At 39.7% G+C, this 19,056-nt stretch overlaps 1 protein-coding gene across 4 annotated transcripts in view; it reads right to left on the bottom strand.

Annotated features, from left to right (window-relative positions):
- Window positions 1–19,056, bottom strand: part of LOC126251924 (ankyrin repeat and BTB/POZ domain-containing protein 2) — a 671,398-nt gene that overhangs the window by 202,132 nt on the left and 450,210 nt on the right. For 3 of the 4 annotated variants that reach the window (XM_049952673.1, XM_049952674.1, XM_049952676.1), the window contains 2 exons: window positions 18,266–18,542; window positions 10,042–10,340 (listed from right to left, as the gene is read on the bottom strand). In XM_049952673.1, coding sequence (XP_049808630.1) covers window positions 10,042–10,340; window positions 18,266–18,542 — 576 coding nt within the window. The remainder of the gene's footprint in view (window positions 1–10,041; window positions 10,341–18,265; window positions 18,543–19,056) is intronic. The other variant, XM_049952675.1, reaches the window with a different exon arrangement.

The raw sequence follows: 19,056 nt of genomic DNA, 5'->3' as shown, positions 1-19,056 counted from the left end.
CTCATTTCTTCATTTCTTCGGTCTGTCAACACCCACAACTGCAGAATTTGGGTTACCGAAAATCCTAGAGCTGTCGTGGAAACTCCATTGCACGACGAGAAAGTAACGTTATGGGTTGGATTTACCACATCTACCGTTATCGGACCTTTTTTCTTCGAGGAAATGCGTGATTCTGGTTTTGTAACTGCTACCATGACGGGTGAGAGGTACGCCGATATGTTACATAGTCGCATCATCCCCAGCCTGGCTGATAAACACCTGCTAAAACGTACGATGTTTACCCAGGATGGCACTCCACCCCATATTGCTAGATGCGTGAAAGATCTCTGGCGCGCGTCGTTTACTGATGATCGTGTGCTCAGCAGCCACTTTCGGCATGCTTTGCCTCCCAGGTCCCCAGACCTCAGTCCATGCGAATATTGGCTTTGGGGTTGCCTTAAGTCGCAAGTGTATCATGATCGACCGACATCTCTAGGGACGCTGAAAGACAACATCCGACGCCAATGCCTCACCATAACACCGGACATGCTTTACAGTGCTGTTCACAACATTATTCCTCAACTACAGCTATTGTTGAGGAATGATGGTGGACATATTGAGCATTTCCTGTAAATAACATCATCTTTGCTTTGTCTTACTTTGTTATGTTAATTATTGCTATTCTGATCAGATGAAGCACCATCTGTCGGACATTTTTTGAACTTTTGTATTTTTTTGGTTCTAATAAAATACCATGTCATTCCAAACATGTGTGTCCAATTTGTACCCCTCTATCTACATTATTCCATGATTTATTCTGTTTTCAAATTTATACTGTTTATGGAGCCAGTAGCTCCTTCTGGCACAAGGGCTGAAGGGGAAGGAAGAAGGTGAAGCAGAACAACTAGTGAGGTTTTGGAAAAGGGGTGCAATTTCAAAAAGTCATCCAGAACCCTGGGTCAGGGGAGACTTAACAGACAGGATGAGAAGGAAAGGCTGATTTTTGGGAATTGCACCAAATGAGATTTGAAAACCTGAGAGCTTAAAGTGGTAGATAGGGTACTACACAAGACAGAGATCACTGCCAAAACAATCAACACTAGTTAATATCAGAGGAAAGTTAAGTGGATTGTATGTGATAGAGGTGGGAGAGGGCAATGAAAAATAGACAGGTCAGAAAATGAAAAATATAGAAATCTAAAAGGGAGTGTATAAAGGAATGAATAATGTGAAGAAATGCCAAAACTGAAGAAATTAACATAAATTAATGCCAGGTGGATGGCAAGAACCAAGGACTTGTAGCAGCAGTTCCCCCTGACAGAGTTCTGAGAAACTGGTCTTACCCTGAAATGAGGTACATTCTTTCCAACATTTTGCCCACCACACCTAGAATAGCTTTTTGTCACACTTCCAGTTCCCAATCTCCACAATATTCTTGTCACACCCAGTGTTCCTTCTGCACCTGTCTCCCTACCAAAGGCTCCTACCCTGTGACCATCTTCGCTGTAAGAGTTGCCATCTACTCCAGCCCTGTAACTGACAAAAAATACTATCAAAGGGACAGCCACCGATGAAGTGATAATGTTGTATAACAGCTGTTATGTAAACGCTGCTCAGCCTTTTACATTAGCTTGACTACCACCAAGTTATCAGTTAGGATGAATGAACATAAGCAAGGTTTTATATTGTCAACACATGATATCATGTTGCAGAACATGCTCTACGACATAACAGTCATGACCTTGGTGCCTGTTTCAACACACATGCCATCTGCATTCTTCCCCCACACACCACTTTCTTAGAACTCCACCAGTGGGAACTGGCACTAAAAAATTTCCTTCGTTCTTGCGCTCTACCTGGGCTTAATTTATGTTAATTTCTTCGGCATCAGCATTTCTTCACAGTAACTATTCCTTTCTGAATTCCCTTGTAGTTTTCTATATCTTTCATTTTCTGAACTGTTTATTTTTCACCATCCTCCTCCCACCTCTGTCACATACAATGCACTTGACTTTCCACTCTTGTGAAATGCCCATAATATTACGTTGGTAACAGAGTGCAGAAGAATGCCTTACCTGTAATATTATGGGCAGCATCCCTTTTAAGAATTTCCAGGCCCATAATATTATGGGCAGTCCTCACCCGTCAATTGTTAGGTTGCCCCACTTCACTGTTAACTTGCATGAGTAATACGATGGGTCTGTCAGCTACTGGAAAGTGCATAAACACTTCTAGTTCACATTTCTGTCACTTGGGATTGCCACAATGTAGTATGATAATCAAAACAACAAAGACAGCAATTTGGGTGTGAGACACTAGCATGAGCACATCACGAATTTGTAGCAGTATGTCTGGAAGTAGTTCACTAAGCAATGCTAAAATTCTTCACATTCTCAAGGAGTCTGAAGATGATCTTAGTAATGTTTTTGATGCTGATGACATGGATGAAGATCCAACTTATGTTTTACCTGATTCAGGTATAAAAATTTCAGTAAATTTTATAATATTATATACATTTTCAGCGTAATGTGTACAGTGAGATGATGTATTACAAAAGTTTTGTGTCACTACTTTTTATAATCATGTTTCATAAGCACTCTTGTTCACTTATAATTTATGTATTATTTCAGAATCCAGTGATGTGACTGAAAATATGACACCAGCAGCTCCTAGGCCCTCAGAAACTTCACTGACTGCAAATTTCAGTGGTAGGAAACAGGCAAGAGTGGAGAGAAATGACAATTGGAATGAGAGCGGCGATGTCCCAAATACTATTCCAGTCTAGAAACTTGAAGAGAAACTGTAATCTGGGAATTTCTTTTGTTATTTCTTTGACAACATGTGAATTTGCCACATGAAGGAGCAAACAAATTTATATGCTGGGCAGCAAACACAAAAAAGCAACACCACAGTCAACTTCCGACAAACAGCAGACTAGCTGGATGACAAACGAAAATTTATTGCTGTCATTTTGCATGTGAGTGTTATGAGCAGCCATCAACTGCATATCACTGGAGCGCAAATACAGTGGTGTCTTGCAGTTTTTGTCCAAACATTATGAGCAGAAACATGTTTCTGCTAATAATTTCAAACTTTCACCTAAATGACAGTAACCAAATGAAAGCTGAAGGTGAGCCAGTGTTCCATCCATTATTTAAAGTACAGCCTGTGTATGAGAAGATACATCAGCAGTGTAGAAATGGGTACCAACCAAAGTATAACATTAAATTTGATGAAGAGATGTGTATACCATGGATGTCTTAGTTCCAAACAGTATATGCTACAGGAACTACACTGATATGGAACAAACCTATATGTGCTTTCAAAGGCACAATCAAAGTACATTTGGAACTTTAAAGCATTCTGTGGGCAGGACAATGCTGTAACCAGTATTGTCCTACATCTGCTTGACAATTTAGCAGGTAAGAGTCACATGCTGCTCACTGACTGGTACTATAGTGGTGTTTCATTTGCAACAGATCTCGAAACAAAAGGCACTGGTCGTGCTGGCACTGTCGAAAAGAACAGAAGAGAAATACCATCTGACTTGAATGCTACATCTCTTCAGTGGAATGAAATGATTTTCTGTCACAAGGAAAACAGTTTAGCCTTACAATGAATAGACAAAAGAGATGTTTTCATGATAATCACAAGGTAGAGAGGAGACATAATTTCCTATACTGACAGGATAGGAAGAGAAAATATTGAATCAGCAGCAGTCCTCCATAACAATAAAAACAAGATTGGTGTTGATCTACGTGACCAGAGACTATCACACGGAATTTTTAACCATCGCTCAGTGAAATGCTGTAGAAAACTTTCATTTCATCTATTTCGCAAGGCTATTTCCAATGCTTGTATACTGTATATGCATGTCAAAAAAGAATATTACTACCAGCCACTTTATTATTGCTGTATGTAAGAACCTGTGTATGGCATGCAGTACTAACCCCCAATCTTCCACAAATGGTGCTAACATTTCATGTTGTTTTCATAAGAATCATTTCATGGAGAGAATACCAATACCAACAAGAAAAAAGAAAGCACAAAAAATGTGCAGAATGTGCTCAGAAAGGGGCAAGAAAGAAGAAGGTGAAAGCAAGAGGATAGATACATCTTTTCAGTGCGGTGTATGTAAAGTGGGGTTTTGTGTTCAACAATGCTTCCAACTCTACCACACAAAAATGGACTACCTGAAATAATAAGTCATTCTGTTTGATATACTTTTCAATTTCACTTTATAAAGACTCATAAATTCATCATTTTATTCACATATTGTAAATAAAACAGTACAAGAAATTTTTTTAATCCTGAAAACATCATTATTTTTCTCACCTGGTGATGATGAAACATTTGTGAGAACAACAATATATTTGACGTTTTTCTAAAGAGGAATTAATAAACTTTTTTTTCGAACTATAGAAAATAGTTTCAAGTATCTAACTGAGCTTGCAATGGAAAATCAAAGTACAATGAAAATATACAGCAATGGAGGAAGGACACTGGGATAAGAGGCTGGCGCAGGTGTAAGGAGGTTTAAATAAGTGACTGGTGCTGTAAGTGTTAACTATTGCTGTATGTTTTGGCAGTACTCTCCACCTTGCATATTATCCTATCTACCTCTCAGGTTTTCAAATCTCATCAAGTCCAATCCCCAACACTCAGTCTTTCCTTCTCATCCTATCTGATAAATCTCCCCTGACACAGGTTTCGGGGTGACTTTTCTGAATTCTGCCCCTTTTCTTAAACTTCCTCAGTCCTTTCCTTTCACCCCTCTTCCTTCCCCTTCAACCCTTCTGCCAGAAGAAGTAGGCACTCTCCACCTTGCATATTATCCTATCTACCTCTCAGGTTTTCAAATCTCATCAAGTCCAATCCCCAACACTCAGTCTTTCCTTCTCATCCTATCTGATAAATCTCCCCTGACACAGGTTTCGGGGTGACTTTTCTGAATTCTGCCCCTTTTCTTAAACTTCCTCAGTCCTTTCCTTTCACCCCTCTTCCTTCCCCTTCAACCCTTCTGCCAGAAGAAGTAGGCACTCTCCACCTTGCATATTATCCTATCTACCTCTCAGGTTTTCAAATCTCATCAAGTCCAATCCCCAACACTCAGTCTTTCCTTCTCATCCTATCTGATAAATCTCCCCTGACACAGGTTTCTGGGTGACTTTTCTGAATTCTGCTCCTTTTCTTAAACTTCCTCAGTCCTTTCCTTTCACCCCTCTTCCTTCCCCTTCAACCCTTCTGCCAGAAGAAGTAGGCACTCTCCACCTTGCATATTATCCTATCTACCTCTCAGGTTTTCAAATCTCATCAAGTCCAATCCCCAACACTCAGTCTTTCCTTCTCATCCTATCTGATAAATCTCCCCTGACACAGGTTTCGGGGTGACTTTTCTGAATTCTGCCCCTTTTCTTAAACTTCCTCAGTCCTTTCCTTTCACCCCTCTTCCTTCCCCTTCAACCCTTCTGCCAGAAGAAGTAGGCACTGAGTCTGAAAGCTTGCAAACTTTAATACCTTTATATGTGTGTTCTCCTGTCACCGCATGGCGAGAAGGATAGATTGCTACTTTTAGTATCTGCACACTGCACAGTTGGCACAGATACTTCACAGGTCAATGGCGGCTCAATAAAAGCTGGGGAACAGAACCCCATGAGAAAAAACTCTACCTAACAGTCAATCTATGGGAAGCAGAGAGTATGAACTGATTAGAGATGGGCACAGGAATAACTCAGTGTCCAACTAGCATGGACAGCTAATGGCTAAGCACTTGGCAATAATACATGTTACAAAGTGCAAGGCCAAGTCCATGGTAGTTGAACTCTGCATTAGCCCTGGCCCTCCTGGCCTGCTGTTACTGGCACGAACACACCTACGCCAGCAGGTCTGCACATATTACGCACCATGTGCTCTCTCCATGGCATGTTTCCACACTATCCTGTTGTGCTACCCACGTCAGCTCATTTGCATCCATTATGACATCCACTGGGGGGAGGATACTCAACTACTCACTGCATACAGGAGTCATTGAGTCACAGACAGGCATAATGAAAAGACTATTAAACATTTAAGTTTTCGGTCAAGAGGCTTTCTTCAGAAATAGAAAGCACACACATATTCACAAAAGCTCAACACAATGACTCAGATACACAAATGACTATTGGTCAGGATATCGTGGCCAGAGACAGTGGCTAAATATGTGTGAGTTGCACTTTTGTGTGTGTGTGGAGGGGGGGGGGGGGTTCCACGCACAGGAAGAAAGCATTTTGGTTGTAAGTTTAAATGTTTAGTAGTCTTTTCATTGTTCCTGGCTGCAACTCACAATACCCCTTCTATGTGATGAGTAGCAATCTATCTTTTCCATAATATCATTTTTTTCCATCTTGGGCTTTCCATTGTTTACATGAGAAATATAGATATGAAAGCCAGAACATAAGAGAATCGAAGCACCTGAGATGTGGTGCTACAGAAGAATGTTGAGAATTAGGTGGACTGATAAGGTACAGAATGAGGAAAGAAATACATGGAAAACACTGACAGGAAGAAGGGAGGGGATGATAGGACATCAGTTAAGTTACATTAGATTAGATTAGTTTTCGTTCCATAGATCCGTGCTGAGGAGATCCTCGTGGATGTGGAACATGTCTTTTCTTTTTTTAAAAAAAAGCTGAAATAACAATGCTAATAGTATGAATATATACAATACATCATTTGTTTCTATTAAAAAATTCGTCAATGGAGTAGAGGGAGTTGGCCACTAGTAAGTCTTTCAGGCTCCTTTTAAACTGATCTTTATTTGTAACTAAATTTTTTATGTTTACTGGCAAATTATTGAAGATGAGTGTTCCTGAGTAGTGGACCCATTTTTGAACTAAAGTAAGTGCTTTTAAGTCCTTGTGCAGATCATTTTTGTTCCTGGTATTGTATGTATGAACTGAGCTGTTTGTTGGAAAAAGAGATATATTATTTAGGACAAATTTCATTAATGAGTAAATATACTGAGAGGCAGCAGTTAGTATACCCAGTTCTTTGAAGAGGTTTCTACAGGACGTCCGTGAATTTACTCCACAAATAATACGTATTACACGCTTTTGGACTCTGAAAACTTTTGTTTGACTTGAAGAGTTACCCCAAAATATTATACCATATGACATTATGGAATGAAAGTAGGCAAAGTATGCAAGCTTTTTCATTTTTATGTCGCCTATGTCTGCTAACACTCGAATTGCAAATACAGATTTGTTAAGGTGTTTCTGCAGTTCTGTGGTGTGCTCTTCCCAACTGAATTTATTATCAAGTTGTAATCCCAGGAATTTAAGACTGTCAACTTCTTCCATCTGCTCTTCTTCATATTTTATGCATATGCTGGGTGGAAACCTCTTACAGGTTCTGAATTGCATATAGTGAGTCTTTTCGAAGTTTAATGTCAGTGAGTTGGCTTTAAACCATTTATTAATATCCATGAAAATATCATTAGCAGATCTTTATAGAGCTACACTTGACATACTATTTATTGCAATACTTGTGTCATCTGCAAACAAAACGAACTCTGCTTCTGGTAGTGTAACTGATGAGAGATCATTAATGTACACAAGAAAAAGCAATGGCCCTAAGATGGATCCTTGTGGGACACCACATGTAATTTCTTCCCATTCAGTAGCTCAATTAGTGTTTTTTGTCTTTTAAAAAAAAAAAAATCTCACGGGATAGAACGAGCAGATCATAGTTGATAAATTAATCAGAAATACATAAAGAGCACAGAATATAGTAACAAATTCAAAGAGTACACAGAGAATAGTTGAGTACCCAAAGAATCCCAGAGATCGCAAGAGTAAATCCCAGAGTAACCCAGACTTTCCCAGAGTGCCCAGAGAATCCCAGAGTAAGTTATAAGGGAGTAATGCCCATTGTACTAGAGGGAAATGTAGAAGGTATAAACTGTTGAGGAAGACAGAGATTGGAATTCATTCAGCAAATAATTGAGGTCATAGATTGCAAGTGCTGCTCTGAGGTGAAAAGATTGGCACAGGAGAGGAATTTGTGGTGGGCCACACAAAACTGGTTACAAGACTGAGGACTCACAAAAAGTAAAAGAAAAATGAAAGATAACATGTTACATCCATGAACCAAATAAGAACTCTCAGTTGTTAAAACTCTGAACTCGAACTAAAGAGGAAAAACTTTCAAACCACTATCCAGTGATTTACTTTTTTATCAGTTCCTTTAACCTATTAAATAAAGGACATTATGATTTCTATGAATAGGCCACAACAAATTTTGTTCACTCCAGAGATCATATCAAACTGAACATAGCCTCTGCTTCTTAAAACTCAGTATGATGTTAGTCTCCAAACATTATGGCATAAAATCGAAGAGTGTCTGGGGAATCTACCTCTACATAGCCTTTATGAAAAGGAAAGTTGCTACTCACCACATAGCGGAGGTGCTGAGTCGCAGATAGGCACAACAAAAAGAACGTCACAAATAAAGCTTTCAGCCAGTAAGGGCTTTGTCAACAATAGACGACAGGTGCATGCATAGACACACACACACACACACACACACACACACACACACACACACACACACACAAATGCAACTCACACACACGATTGCAGTCTCAGGCAACTGAAACCACACTGCGAGCAGCAGCACCAGTGCAAGATGGGAGTGACAACAAGGTGGGGGTAAGGAGGAGGCTGGGGGGTAGGGAGGGGGAGGGATAGTATGGTATGGATGGCAGACAGTGAAGAGCTGCAGGTTAGATGGAGGGCAGAGGAGAGGTGGGGAGGGAGGGGGGTGGAGTAGCGGAAAAGGAGAGAAGTAAGAAGCCTGGGTGTGATGGCATTGTGATGGATGTGTAGTGTTGGAATGGGAACAGGGAAGGGGCTGGATGGGTCACGACACTGACTAATGAAGGTTGAGGCCAGGAGGGTTACAGGAACATAGGATGCATTGCAGGGAAAGTTCCTACCTGCGCATTTCAGAAAAGTTGGTGTTGGTGGGAAGGATCCATATGGCAATGACTGTGAAGCAGTCATTGAAATGAAGGATGTCTTGTTTGGCAGCATGCTCAGCAACAGAGTGGTCCATTTGTTTCTTGGCCACAGTTTGTCGGTGGCCATTTATGTGGACAGACAGCTTGTTGGTTGTCATGCCCACATAGAATGCAGCACAATGGTTACAGCTTAGCTTGTAGATCACATGACTGGTTTCACAGGTAGCCCTGCCGTTGATGGGATAAGTGATGTTTCTGACCAGCCTGGAGCAGGTGGTGGTGGGAGGGTGTATGGGACAGGTCTTGCATCTAGGTCTATTACAGGGATATGAGCGATGAGGTAAGGGATTGGGAGCGGGTGTTGTGTAAGGGTGGATGAGTATATTGTGTAGGTTCTGTGGATGGTGGAATGCCACTGTGGGATGGGTGGGAAGGACAGTGGGTAGAACATTTCTCATTTCAGGGCACAATGAGAGGTTGTCAAAACCCTGGTGGAGAATGTAATTCAGTTGCTCCAGTCATGGGTGGTACTGAGTTACAAGGGGAGTACTCCTCTATGGCTGCACTTCACTGTCCGCTACCCATACTATACTATCCCTCCCCCTCCCTGCCCCAGCCTCCTCCTTACCCCACCCAGTCATCATTCCCATCATGCACTGGTGCTGCTACTCATGGTGTGGTTTCAGTTGCCTGAGACTGCAGTCACCTGTATGAGTTGCGTTTACGTGTGTGTGTGTGTGTGTGTGTGTGGTTATCGTCTATAGTTGACAAAGCCCTTACTGGCCAAAAGCTTTATTTGTGTTTGTGACATTCTTTTTGTTGTTTCTATCAGCGACTCAGCATCTCCACTATATGGTGAGTAGCAACTTTCCTTTTCATAACATTGTTGCATTCCATCCTGGATTTTCCATTGTTTGATCTATGCAGTAAATATCTTTGAAAGAAAGTTGACTAGATACATTTTCATTTAGATACAAGTCTTGTGCAACAATGAATTAATGAGATAAGTTTAATATTAATGTTTATAGTACAGCAAATTTAAATCAAAGCATTGGGTACTGTACCTGCACCAGGCGAAGCTCTTCTATACTGAGATGATGATGGAGATGACTAGTTCCTCCCATTCCCATGGTTCTTGCAACAGGTGTACCTGTAGCTGATCCACTAATAGTCTGTTGCCTACACATTGCAGAGTTAGAAATGTTTCCCTGTACAGCAAGTTTATGTTGTTGGTGCTGCTGCTGTTGTTGAGGCTGATGATGCTGCAGCTTAAAATTCCGTACCATTGCAGTATCTTCAGTAGCTGCTACACGTTTCATGTCATGGTTGCCAGGTGAGCCACATAAGTCTGAAGCTGAAAACCCTAAACAGAAAAAAAAGGGAATTCAAAAACCATGAACTAAATTACAAAGAATACGTATTTTCACATAATTTTGAAATTGGCCACTCACACATTAATATGAAATTGTAAAATTTAAAATTTAAACTACAATATAAATATGAAGCGTGTTCAATTAAGTAATGCAATACTTTTTTTCAGAAAGTAGTTGGTTTTCTTCAGGAGCCCAATACATTACATTATTCACAACTCTTTTGGCAACAGAACCTTATTTTTCAACATAATCTCCATTCAGTGCGACCTGTGCCATCATACTGGGAGGTCCTCTATGCACACAACGCCCTCTACTGGTCAACATCAGGGCCATCTTCTTGCTGTATGAATAATCTCTCCATCATCCACACACTGCTTCCCATAGAATAAATGTTTCATTATGCTAAACAGATAAAAGTCAGAAGGTGTAAGATCTGGGCTGTAGGGTGAATGAGAAAGAACAGTCCAATGAATTTTTGCATCTCCTTTCGGGAGCACAGACTTGCACTGTGCAGCGAAGTGTTTGATTGTGATCTGTTGATCATCCTGGCTGAGAGTGTCTGCAAGTTCCACGATAGTGTTTGCACATTCCAACACTGCGTGGCCAACAGGCACGCGGGAGATCAGACAGGTTTACATGACCTTGTTATGATGATGATAGATAGATGCCTCACCCAATGATTCGCTGTGCTTCTTTCACTGCCAGGTCTCCATAGACATTCTGCAAGTTCCTATGAGTATTTGTGATGCTCTGGTTTTCTGCCAGAAAAAACTCAGTGATAGCTCTCTGCTTGGAATGCACCTCTATTACAGAAGCCATTTTGAAAGCTGCATACAATGCCACCATCTATTGGAACTTCATGAAATTATAGCAGCTGAAGTGGGAATATTCCATGATATCCTATAACAAATTCTGCATTTGTTCAACTGAAATTGGCCAAGAAAAAAGTGTGTTGCAATACTTGTTGAACCCCCCTCCCATTTGCTTTCTGATGTATATGAAAGAAACTAGAACTATACTAAATATGATATTATGTGTAAATAATGAGTTGTCTTATATAATGACTGGCAAACATGGAAAAAGTTATGAAGTTCTCATGTAATAAGGAGCTATCACAAACCATGTGATTGACTCTGTGCAAGTCAGTGCCATGCGTATTAATAATGTTCTTTACCATGAACTGAGATACATTGATGAATTTGTGATGATCTCTGATAATAGTATTGTTCTTTTAACTGTTAGTGTTATTACAATTGAACATCTAATCTCAGTGAAACTAACAAACTTTTGAACTGTTATACCAATTTGTAAAGTGTGTCCATTTAAATGGATTAAAAGCCACAGAGATTTAAAAGAAAATGAAAAGCACAGACCATAAAAATTTTTATATTAAGTAATGTGAAAAGTTAAAACAAGCAAGCAGTATGTGCAGTTCTGGAATATGAATGAAAAGAAGACAAACAATACTCAGGAAATGGTGAAGAGATGGATGAAAAAGTGAAATGCCTGAAGAAGAAGAAGAGCAGATAAGTTATTACCCATATATAACGGAAGTAGTAAAGGTAACCACTCACCATACATCTGAGAAATTGATCTGTCTACAGACACACAAATAACATGCCCATATTGGCTGCTGAATGCCTCAGATATATGTTGAGTGGTTATCTCGACTCCATCCACTATTTGTTATCCACCCAGGACTGCCCAGTATCATATTAAGTAACTGCCCATGCTAATGTTATCCACCCAGGTCTTCCCAGTATCATATTAAGTAAATGCCCATGCTAATGTTTTTAGTCAACCATTTGCACATTTGTCAGCAGGGTGTATACGTGGACAAGGAAAAAACAATTCCCGGATTTCCCGGTTAAAAATACATTTTCTCTCGGTTGAAAATACACTTTCTCCATGTTAAGTGACAGTATACTTTCCCTTTGAACTGCAAAAGGTATCAATCCTTTGAATGGCTATGGTTTTATACACCGGCGTATAATTTCTCAGTACTTTAGAAAGCGAAACTCGGGGAGGGGGCGGGGGGGGGGGGGGGGGGGGATCTTTGATGTGCAGCAACATGTACGCTGTATATTTTCATATTACGAAAGTATAATTGCGAATTCCACCAAATACCGCATGTTACTTTCTGAAGCATTGAAATTGAGATTGCGGTGTGCTCTTGTAAGCTTCACAGCTCATGTCAAGTGATCTCGCCAGCTGATGACAGCGGATGTTCAGAGTATAGGATATGTGATGTAGTCAGCCAATTGGAACCACTGTTAAGTAGTACGAACACACAAATAGGAAAAGATAATGATTTAAATTAATATACATAGTGTCGCTGCAAGAAAAGAAACGTTTTCACATATAATATTGATCTCTAAGATTTGTGGGGACGTAGAACCACTGGCTCACCCCCCAATAATATTGCTACCCTACCGCAGCGAGAACAATCATAACTTTGCCAGATCAGTTCTCTGCAGTACAGGCTCTACACTACACGTATTGTATATACACTGCAAGAGTAAAAGTATTCATAGTAATTGACGGAAGTAATTACCACGCCCGCTCTCCACTACCTACAGATTAATAAGCTGCAAGAGAAGCTAAGCTTTCACATATAATGTTGATTTTTTTCCTAGAGTTACACTTTAAGATACATTGCACATAGTTCATCTTGCGCAAAAGTAAATTTACTTTGAAAGTAAAGCCTAGTTTACACGATGACACTAGATTGCAGGCAACTGCGCTATGGGCCACTGCGAATGCCCGCCGCTTGTTTGCCCAATTTGTTGGTGAAATTAAACGCTTTCGGTGTGTTCCAACTTTGGCGACACTAGTTACAAGAGCTTTGAGGTAACGTGTGTTCGTAGAGTGTAGACAGACTGAAATATGAAGTGGGGAACAGAGAATAATGTTCACTTTTTGGATATCTATGCTCTGCATAGGTGTTTGTGGGATTTCGGTGATGCTGATTACAAAAATAAGCAACATATTGCGGCTCCTTAGACCGTCATGTGCGATCAGAACAAAAATGGTTTGACAATATCTGAGCTGCAGGGCAAAATTTATTGAATTAGGAGCACATATACAATTGAACTAAGAAAAATACAAGCAAGTACAATTCTGGCTGTGGAAATGCTGTCGTCTACAAGACTCCCATCATTCACGTTGACCGACTTGTTTTTGAGGAATATTGTTGACAGAAGGTTAGGGTACACAAATCAAGAAGCTGCATTCTTTATTTAATATTCATCTATTTAACACGTCGCAGCAGTGCTCCTCATTCACATTCGTCTGAATTTTGAAATAATGCCACTGTACAGATCTACCTCCAAGACAGTAGTTTGCAAACCATTCTCTTCTTAATGCGGCCTGCTTCGCATAACTATTGCTGTTAATATTAATAATGCTTAGTTAATGTCAATAATTATTGGTATTAATGAAAAAACATCATCACCAACTAAAACTGCATCTTCTAGCATGCTGAGTGTTCTCAATTGTAATGCACATAATGTGATACGTAATTTCAGTTCTGGCAACAGTGCTTCGTGTATTACAGTATTTTTTCCTTATTGCATAATTAACTCTATTTAGAAGAAAAGTGAACAGTTCTGTTGACATTCTAAGATAATTAAAAGAACTTTTTGGATCTTCCATTATAAATTATTGTAGCAAGTTTGCTGAGCAACCGAGTTGACATCTTTTCTTCATCCAGTCATGAATCGAAACACATTTCTTTTTTCTTTCTTATGCAGCGATTCCATGCAATAAACTTTAACTCCATCACTACTCGTGCGACATGCAGCTGCCAAAACTTTCATTTCAGACACGACTCATGGACCTACAAAATGACGAAAATGTATATTGGTGTCGCCGGGTCTACAATCCTATATGAATCCATTTGTGTGCAACTCATTCCACGCAACGAATGGCGCAACCCAATGTCGTCTTATAAACTAGGCTTAACGTTTTTCAAACCACCATTTGCAATATTTTCCCACGACCTGTCAGAAATAGGATTATTACAGCTGTAGGCAGAGAGCTCCAGATAACAGGCATCACTGTGCTTGCGCAGCTACGATGACGTAGGAAGCCCATATGTTTGTACGTTACAGATCTTACATTATGTCCCAAATGAACAAGACATCACAGGATATTCCAAGAGCATCAGAATTTTGTGAACCATACTAAAAAGCATAATTTGGCTTATAGTGCACATTCGCATGTCCAGATTCCCAATGAAGTAGGCCTCAACCTGACATTGAGCTTTTCAGTGTGGGTTTCGGGATGTAAATTTTCTTGGAGTACCAGTACTGTATTATCTTCTGTTTGGTTATTATGACATACTGCTATACATGCTATAAGATGAAAACATGCACTTGAAATGCAGTGAACAGTTGAAACTAGCCAACAGCATGGAATTAAACACTTAGTTTTAAATAAATTGACTGTCTCAGCGGAAAGGATTAATAAAAGCCAAATTTCTTCAGCAAACCGACAAAAATAACTTCATGTTCTGCAAAGCGATTAATGCTTGACTGTCAGAAAGGTGGAAACAAAATAAGATCTGAAACTAATAACATTTTAGCCCTTCATAATTACGTGAATGTATTTTAATTCACTTGATAGCTCCCGGCCACAGAAATTCATTTTGTTTTCATTTGACGTGAGAGCAGTAAATGAAGAGAAAACAGCAAAATCACTAAATGTAAACACGGGTCACGTGGAGACTACCCACCTCCCCACTACAATTCAGACTGCACTGTGCATCTGCCACGGATCTACAATATTTCCGAACCCCACCCCCCAGTGTTTGAGATAGGACATCAAAATAAAAAGCTGACTTTTCCAAAAATGTTCATCATTTTGTAGGCACATCTTTCTGAACAGTCTGACACATAAAGCAAAAATGTTCGAGAAAATGTAAGAAATGTTATTTGGTCTTAAGTGTGCCAAACTGCAGTGCCACGCCTCTCCACACAGCATTCTTCTATCGCACGTCACTGTATTTCGCTCTTGGAATTCAAATGTGTATATTTTGTAATGGATGCCATCAAATTATATTCACGACAGTGGAAATTGAAATGTCCTGTGGAGGTTCTCCTTTTACCAGTTGGCCCGTTTGACATCCTACCCCTCTTTTTAAAAAAAAAAAAAAAAATAATAATAATAATAATAATAATAATACAAACCTCGCAATTAATACTGGATGGGATTATTTGTAGCCAGGAGAACAAGAACTCTTCAGAAAATTTGCACTCTTTATTGCCTATTCGCTAATAACTTACTGTTTTGTGTGACATAAAATTAAATATGGGATACATAAAACCATAAAGACAAAAGACAAGCAATATAGTACACATTTCTTCAATCCTTAGGTCCTAGCATTTTTTCCTCTCTAATATTGCTATAGCTTTACATGGTGTGCTTTCCTACTATTACCTCATCAAAGATCATCAAACGTTTTGCTACATGAAAAATTGAAATGTCGTTGTCCAATACTGAAAAAGCTGTTAATACAAGTAGTACCCAAGACAGGTGTGATTTTTCGATCTGATTATGCCTATTTTGTCACTGTTTGCTAGATGAAATGAAATAGGCCTGTCCAATATTGTAGCAACTGTAACACACACCAAATAAACAGACTGTTTTAGCAGAAACTGTCACTTTTTGTCAACACGACAGAGTATAATTCACGAAGTACCAACATCAAATGCCTATTAGGCCTGATAAAGGCAAAAATCTTTATGCTAGGAAATAGTTTCAGATTTCATTCATACGCTCAAGCTTCTCAAGCATGAGATCAAAAAGTAGTAGTACGAAATTTTTGTATACATTTGGAATCGTCACATTCTTCCATAATTTGTGTGATGTCCCCGTTTCTTCTCCTTCCTCATTCTAATAAGCAATCTTGTCATTACTAATTTCGTAACTATTCCTGCCAGTGTCAAGACTCATTCTCTGGTTAACTTCACCAACCCTGCCACAATCACCGGTTTAGTTATCCTGCTTTTATTCTCTGGTTAGGCGTTATTACGTGTTCGTACAACGCATTTTCCGCGCTACTCCCAGAATTGAAATTAAGCAGCTGCTAGCCCGAGACTGTACAACTGGCCCTTACTAGTGTAGTGATCTGGCCAAAACCTTTCTGTCAAAATTTCATTTTCTTGGAGACACCGTGATCTTTCTTATCTGTTATTCCTGTTTGTCATTTATTTCCACTCTGGTAGTCCGAATCTATGGATTTTGTTAGTAATTATAACAAAGCTGATCATTCGCAAACCCAGTCCACCACATAACAAACAGCTATTGGTATTCACCCGTTCGGCTTCACTCCGTTCAGCTTGTACAGCCCCGTCCCCTTTTGTCTGCAGGAAAGTTTATTTCTATATGCGACCGGGATTCCTCTGGCAGAGACATCACATACACTATGCACCTATTCAAAAATCAACTTATGATTTATTAAGAAATCAACAAGGAATACGTTAAAAATGTTAAAAAATCAACGTGGATGCACTTCAAAATTATATGAATAATCGTTAGACTAAAGTGCGTTGGATGCTAGGCGCTTTGTGAAACAAGGTTTTTTTCCTCAAGAATACGAATTTGGCACCCCTCCCCCCTCGTGAAATTGCTGCCTGGGGCAGACACCCCGATTCGCCCCACTCCCTAGAACCCGGCCTGCTGCGCATGCGTGAATGCTTGCTGCTACTGCTTATGCAGCTAACAGCCACAAATCTGTAGCCACAAGCAGGAGAAGATACTACTCATATGTGATTCAATTGCGCATGTGCATGAGCCCGCTCACAACTACTCGAAAGAATTTAATGTATATAGTTAGGACATCACACCCATTGGTGGCAGTTTGTTGTTACGAAGCAGCATTTGCATAGTGTTCCTAAAGCCTTTGGAACATTTTGCTGTTGGCAGATGCTTGTATGAGCACTGTGGTTTGTTGTTTGTGGCGCATTTCCTTTGCAACTGAAGTTTTATTTTTGGTTTTTTCTCTCGTTCATGTTTTATTGCTGCAGTATTATTCTGCTGTAGCAGGATACAGAATATCGGTTCTTACCAGCCAAAATTACAAAAATTTAACAGAGAAATAAAACAATGAAAAATTCCTGGAATCCTAACAAATTCCTGGGTTTTCCCGGTTTTCTCCCGGATGAAAAAATTCCCGGGTTTTTCCTGGATCTCCTGGTTGTCCCGGGTCATATACACACTGGTCAGTATTATATAACGGTCACTAACTCTTCTTTGGGGAAAGGAATAAATTGACAAAGTATTTTTGGTTGCATATTTGTGAGAAGTGAATGAAGTACAGTTTTACAATCTTGTAACAACAGACAAAGAAAGTGTTTACATGGTGCCTAGACGGTCAGCTGGTATGAATGTTGTCCACAAAAGACAGAGTCTGAACAACAGTGGATTCTCCACTGCAGAGCAAAAGATTTGTTCTGAACCCAAAATTTTGAGTGAAAAATAACACAAAAAGTTCATGAACAGCAACATGCAAGGAAAGACGTGTTGCCTTTTTGTCACCTCAGTTATTACTTTAATATTTCTCATGAATGTTACAAAGGCTTGCTAGTATGGCACTGTGTAAAAGTGCCAAAGGTATCTACTAGTTAGCACTCAGTGCTTCAGTTTGTAACACCAAAATAGTGAATATTGCATGAATGTTGCACAGAACAGTATAACATCTAATCTATTTGTATGACTTTATATGTTGACAGCTCCATAACTCTGAAAATAATGCAGTCCTAATTTAAACTGATAACCTTATTTATACAAAGGGATGGTGTTTTCCTCCTTAACTTACAGTAATACATTCTCTGAAAGCAGACTACAGAAATTCACTTTTTGGTACGAAGCAGTCAGGCAATCAAAAATTATATGCAGCAAGAAAATATGATACCTTTGGCTATACCTGAAGCACTGGTATTTGTATCTCTTTCAGGTACCAGCTGCTCAACAACAGATTCAACAGAAGTATCTGCTGACTTTCCCGGTAATGGTGTCTGCGAGGTAGGTGCAGTAACAGTCTTCGAAGGAGTAGGACATCCCCGCAACAGCACTGGTGGTGGGGCTGGGCTTGCCGTTGTGCAGAGGCTGAAGTTCTTCTCATCCGACAGTTTGCTGCTCTGAGATCGCAGTGGTGTCAACTGGCTCTGAGGCTGACTGTTTGAGAGCCTCTGCAGAAAAAAAAAAATTAACACCACATTTCTAATATTACACAATAGTGCTACAAAAGTGAGTACATTAAAATATGTTGAGTTGATAGAAATAAGCTCATGAAAATCAATGAACATTGTTTTGTACAGTAATTGATATTTTAGGCAGCACTGCTGTTGTCCCGAGAGTGAGCTTAATAAGAAATTACATTTACAAAATTGCATAATATTTGATACGTAATCCAACTTGAAACAAAAATTATACACTACTCTTTGAGAAAAGTGAAACACCGAGACCAAGATATGTGATCACAATGAATCTTATTCCCACTTATTAGGGACATGACACTATGTAAACAGTTAGCATTACAGACCTGTACATGCAATCTGACTGTGGAAACTCAGTACGGGGCAGTGCCGCCACATGCTGCCATCAGAGCCACAAGATGTCATGGCACAGAATCAAAGAGCACCTGAATATGCTCCTGGGGAATACTCTGCTGCACAGTTTGTAGGCATGTTGAGAAAGCATCAG

Source organism: Schistocerca nitens, chromosome 4, assembly GCF_023898315.1.
Source record: "Schistocerca nitens isolate TAMUIC-IGC-003100 chromosome 4, iqSchNite1.1, whole genome shotgun sequence".
Lineage (NCBI taxonomy): Eukaryota > Metazoa > Arthropoda > Insecta > Orthoptera > Acrididae > Schistocerca > Schistocerca nitens.
Note: the sequence above shows the minus strand (reverse complement) of the source record. Positions and strands in the feature narration are given on the sequence as shown.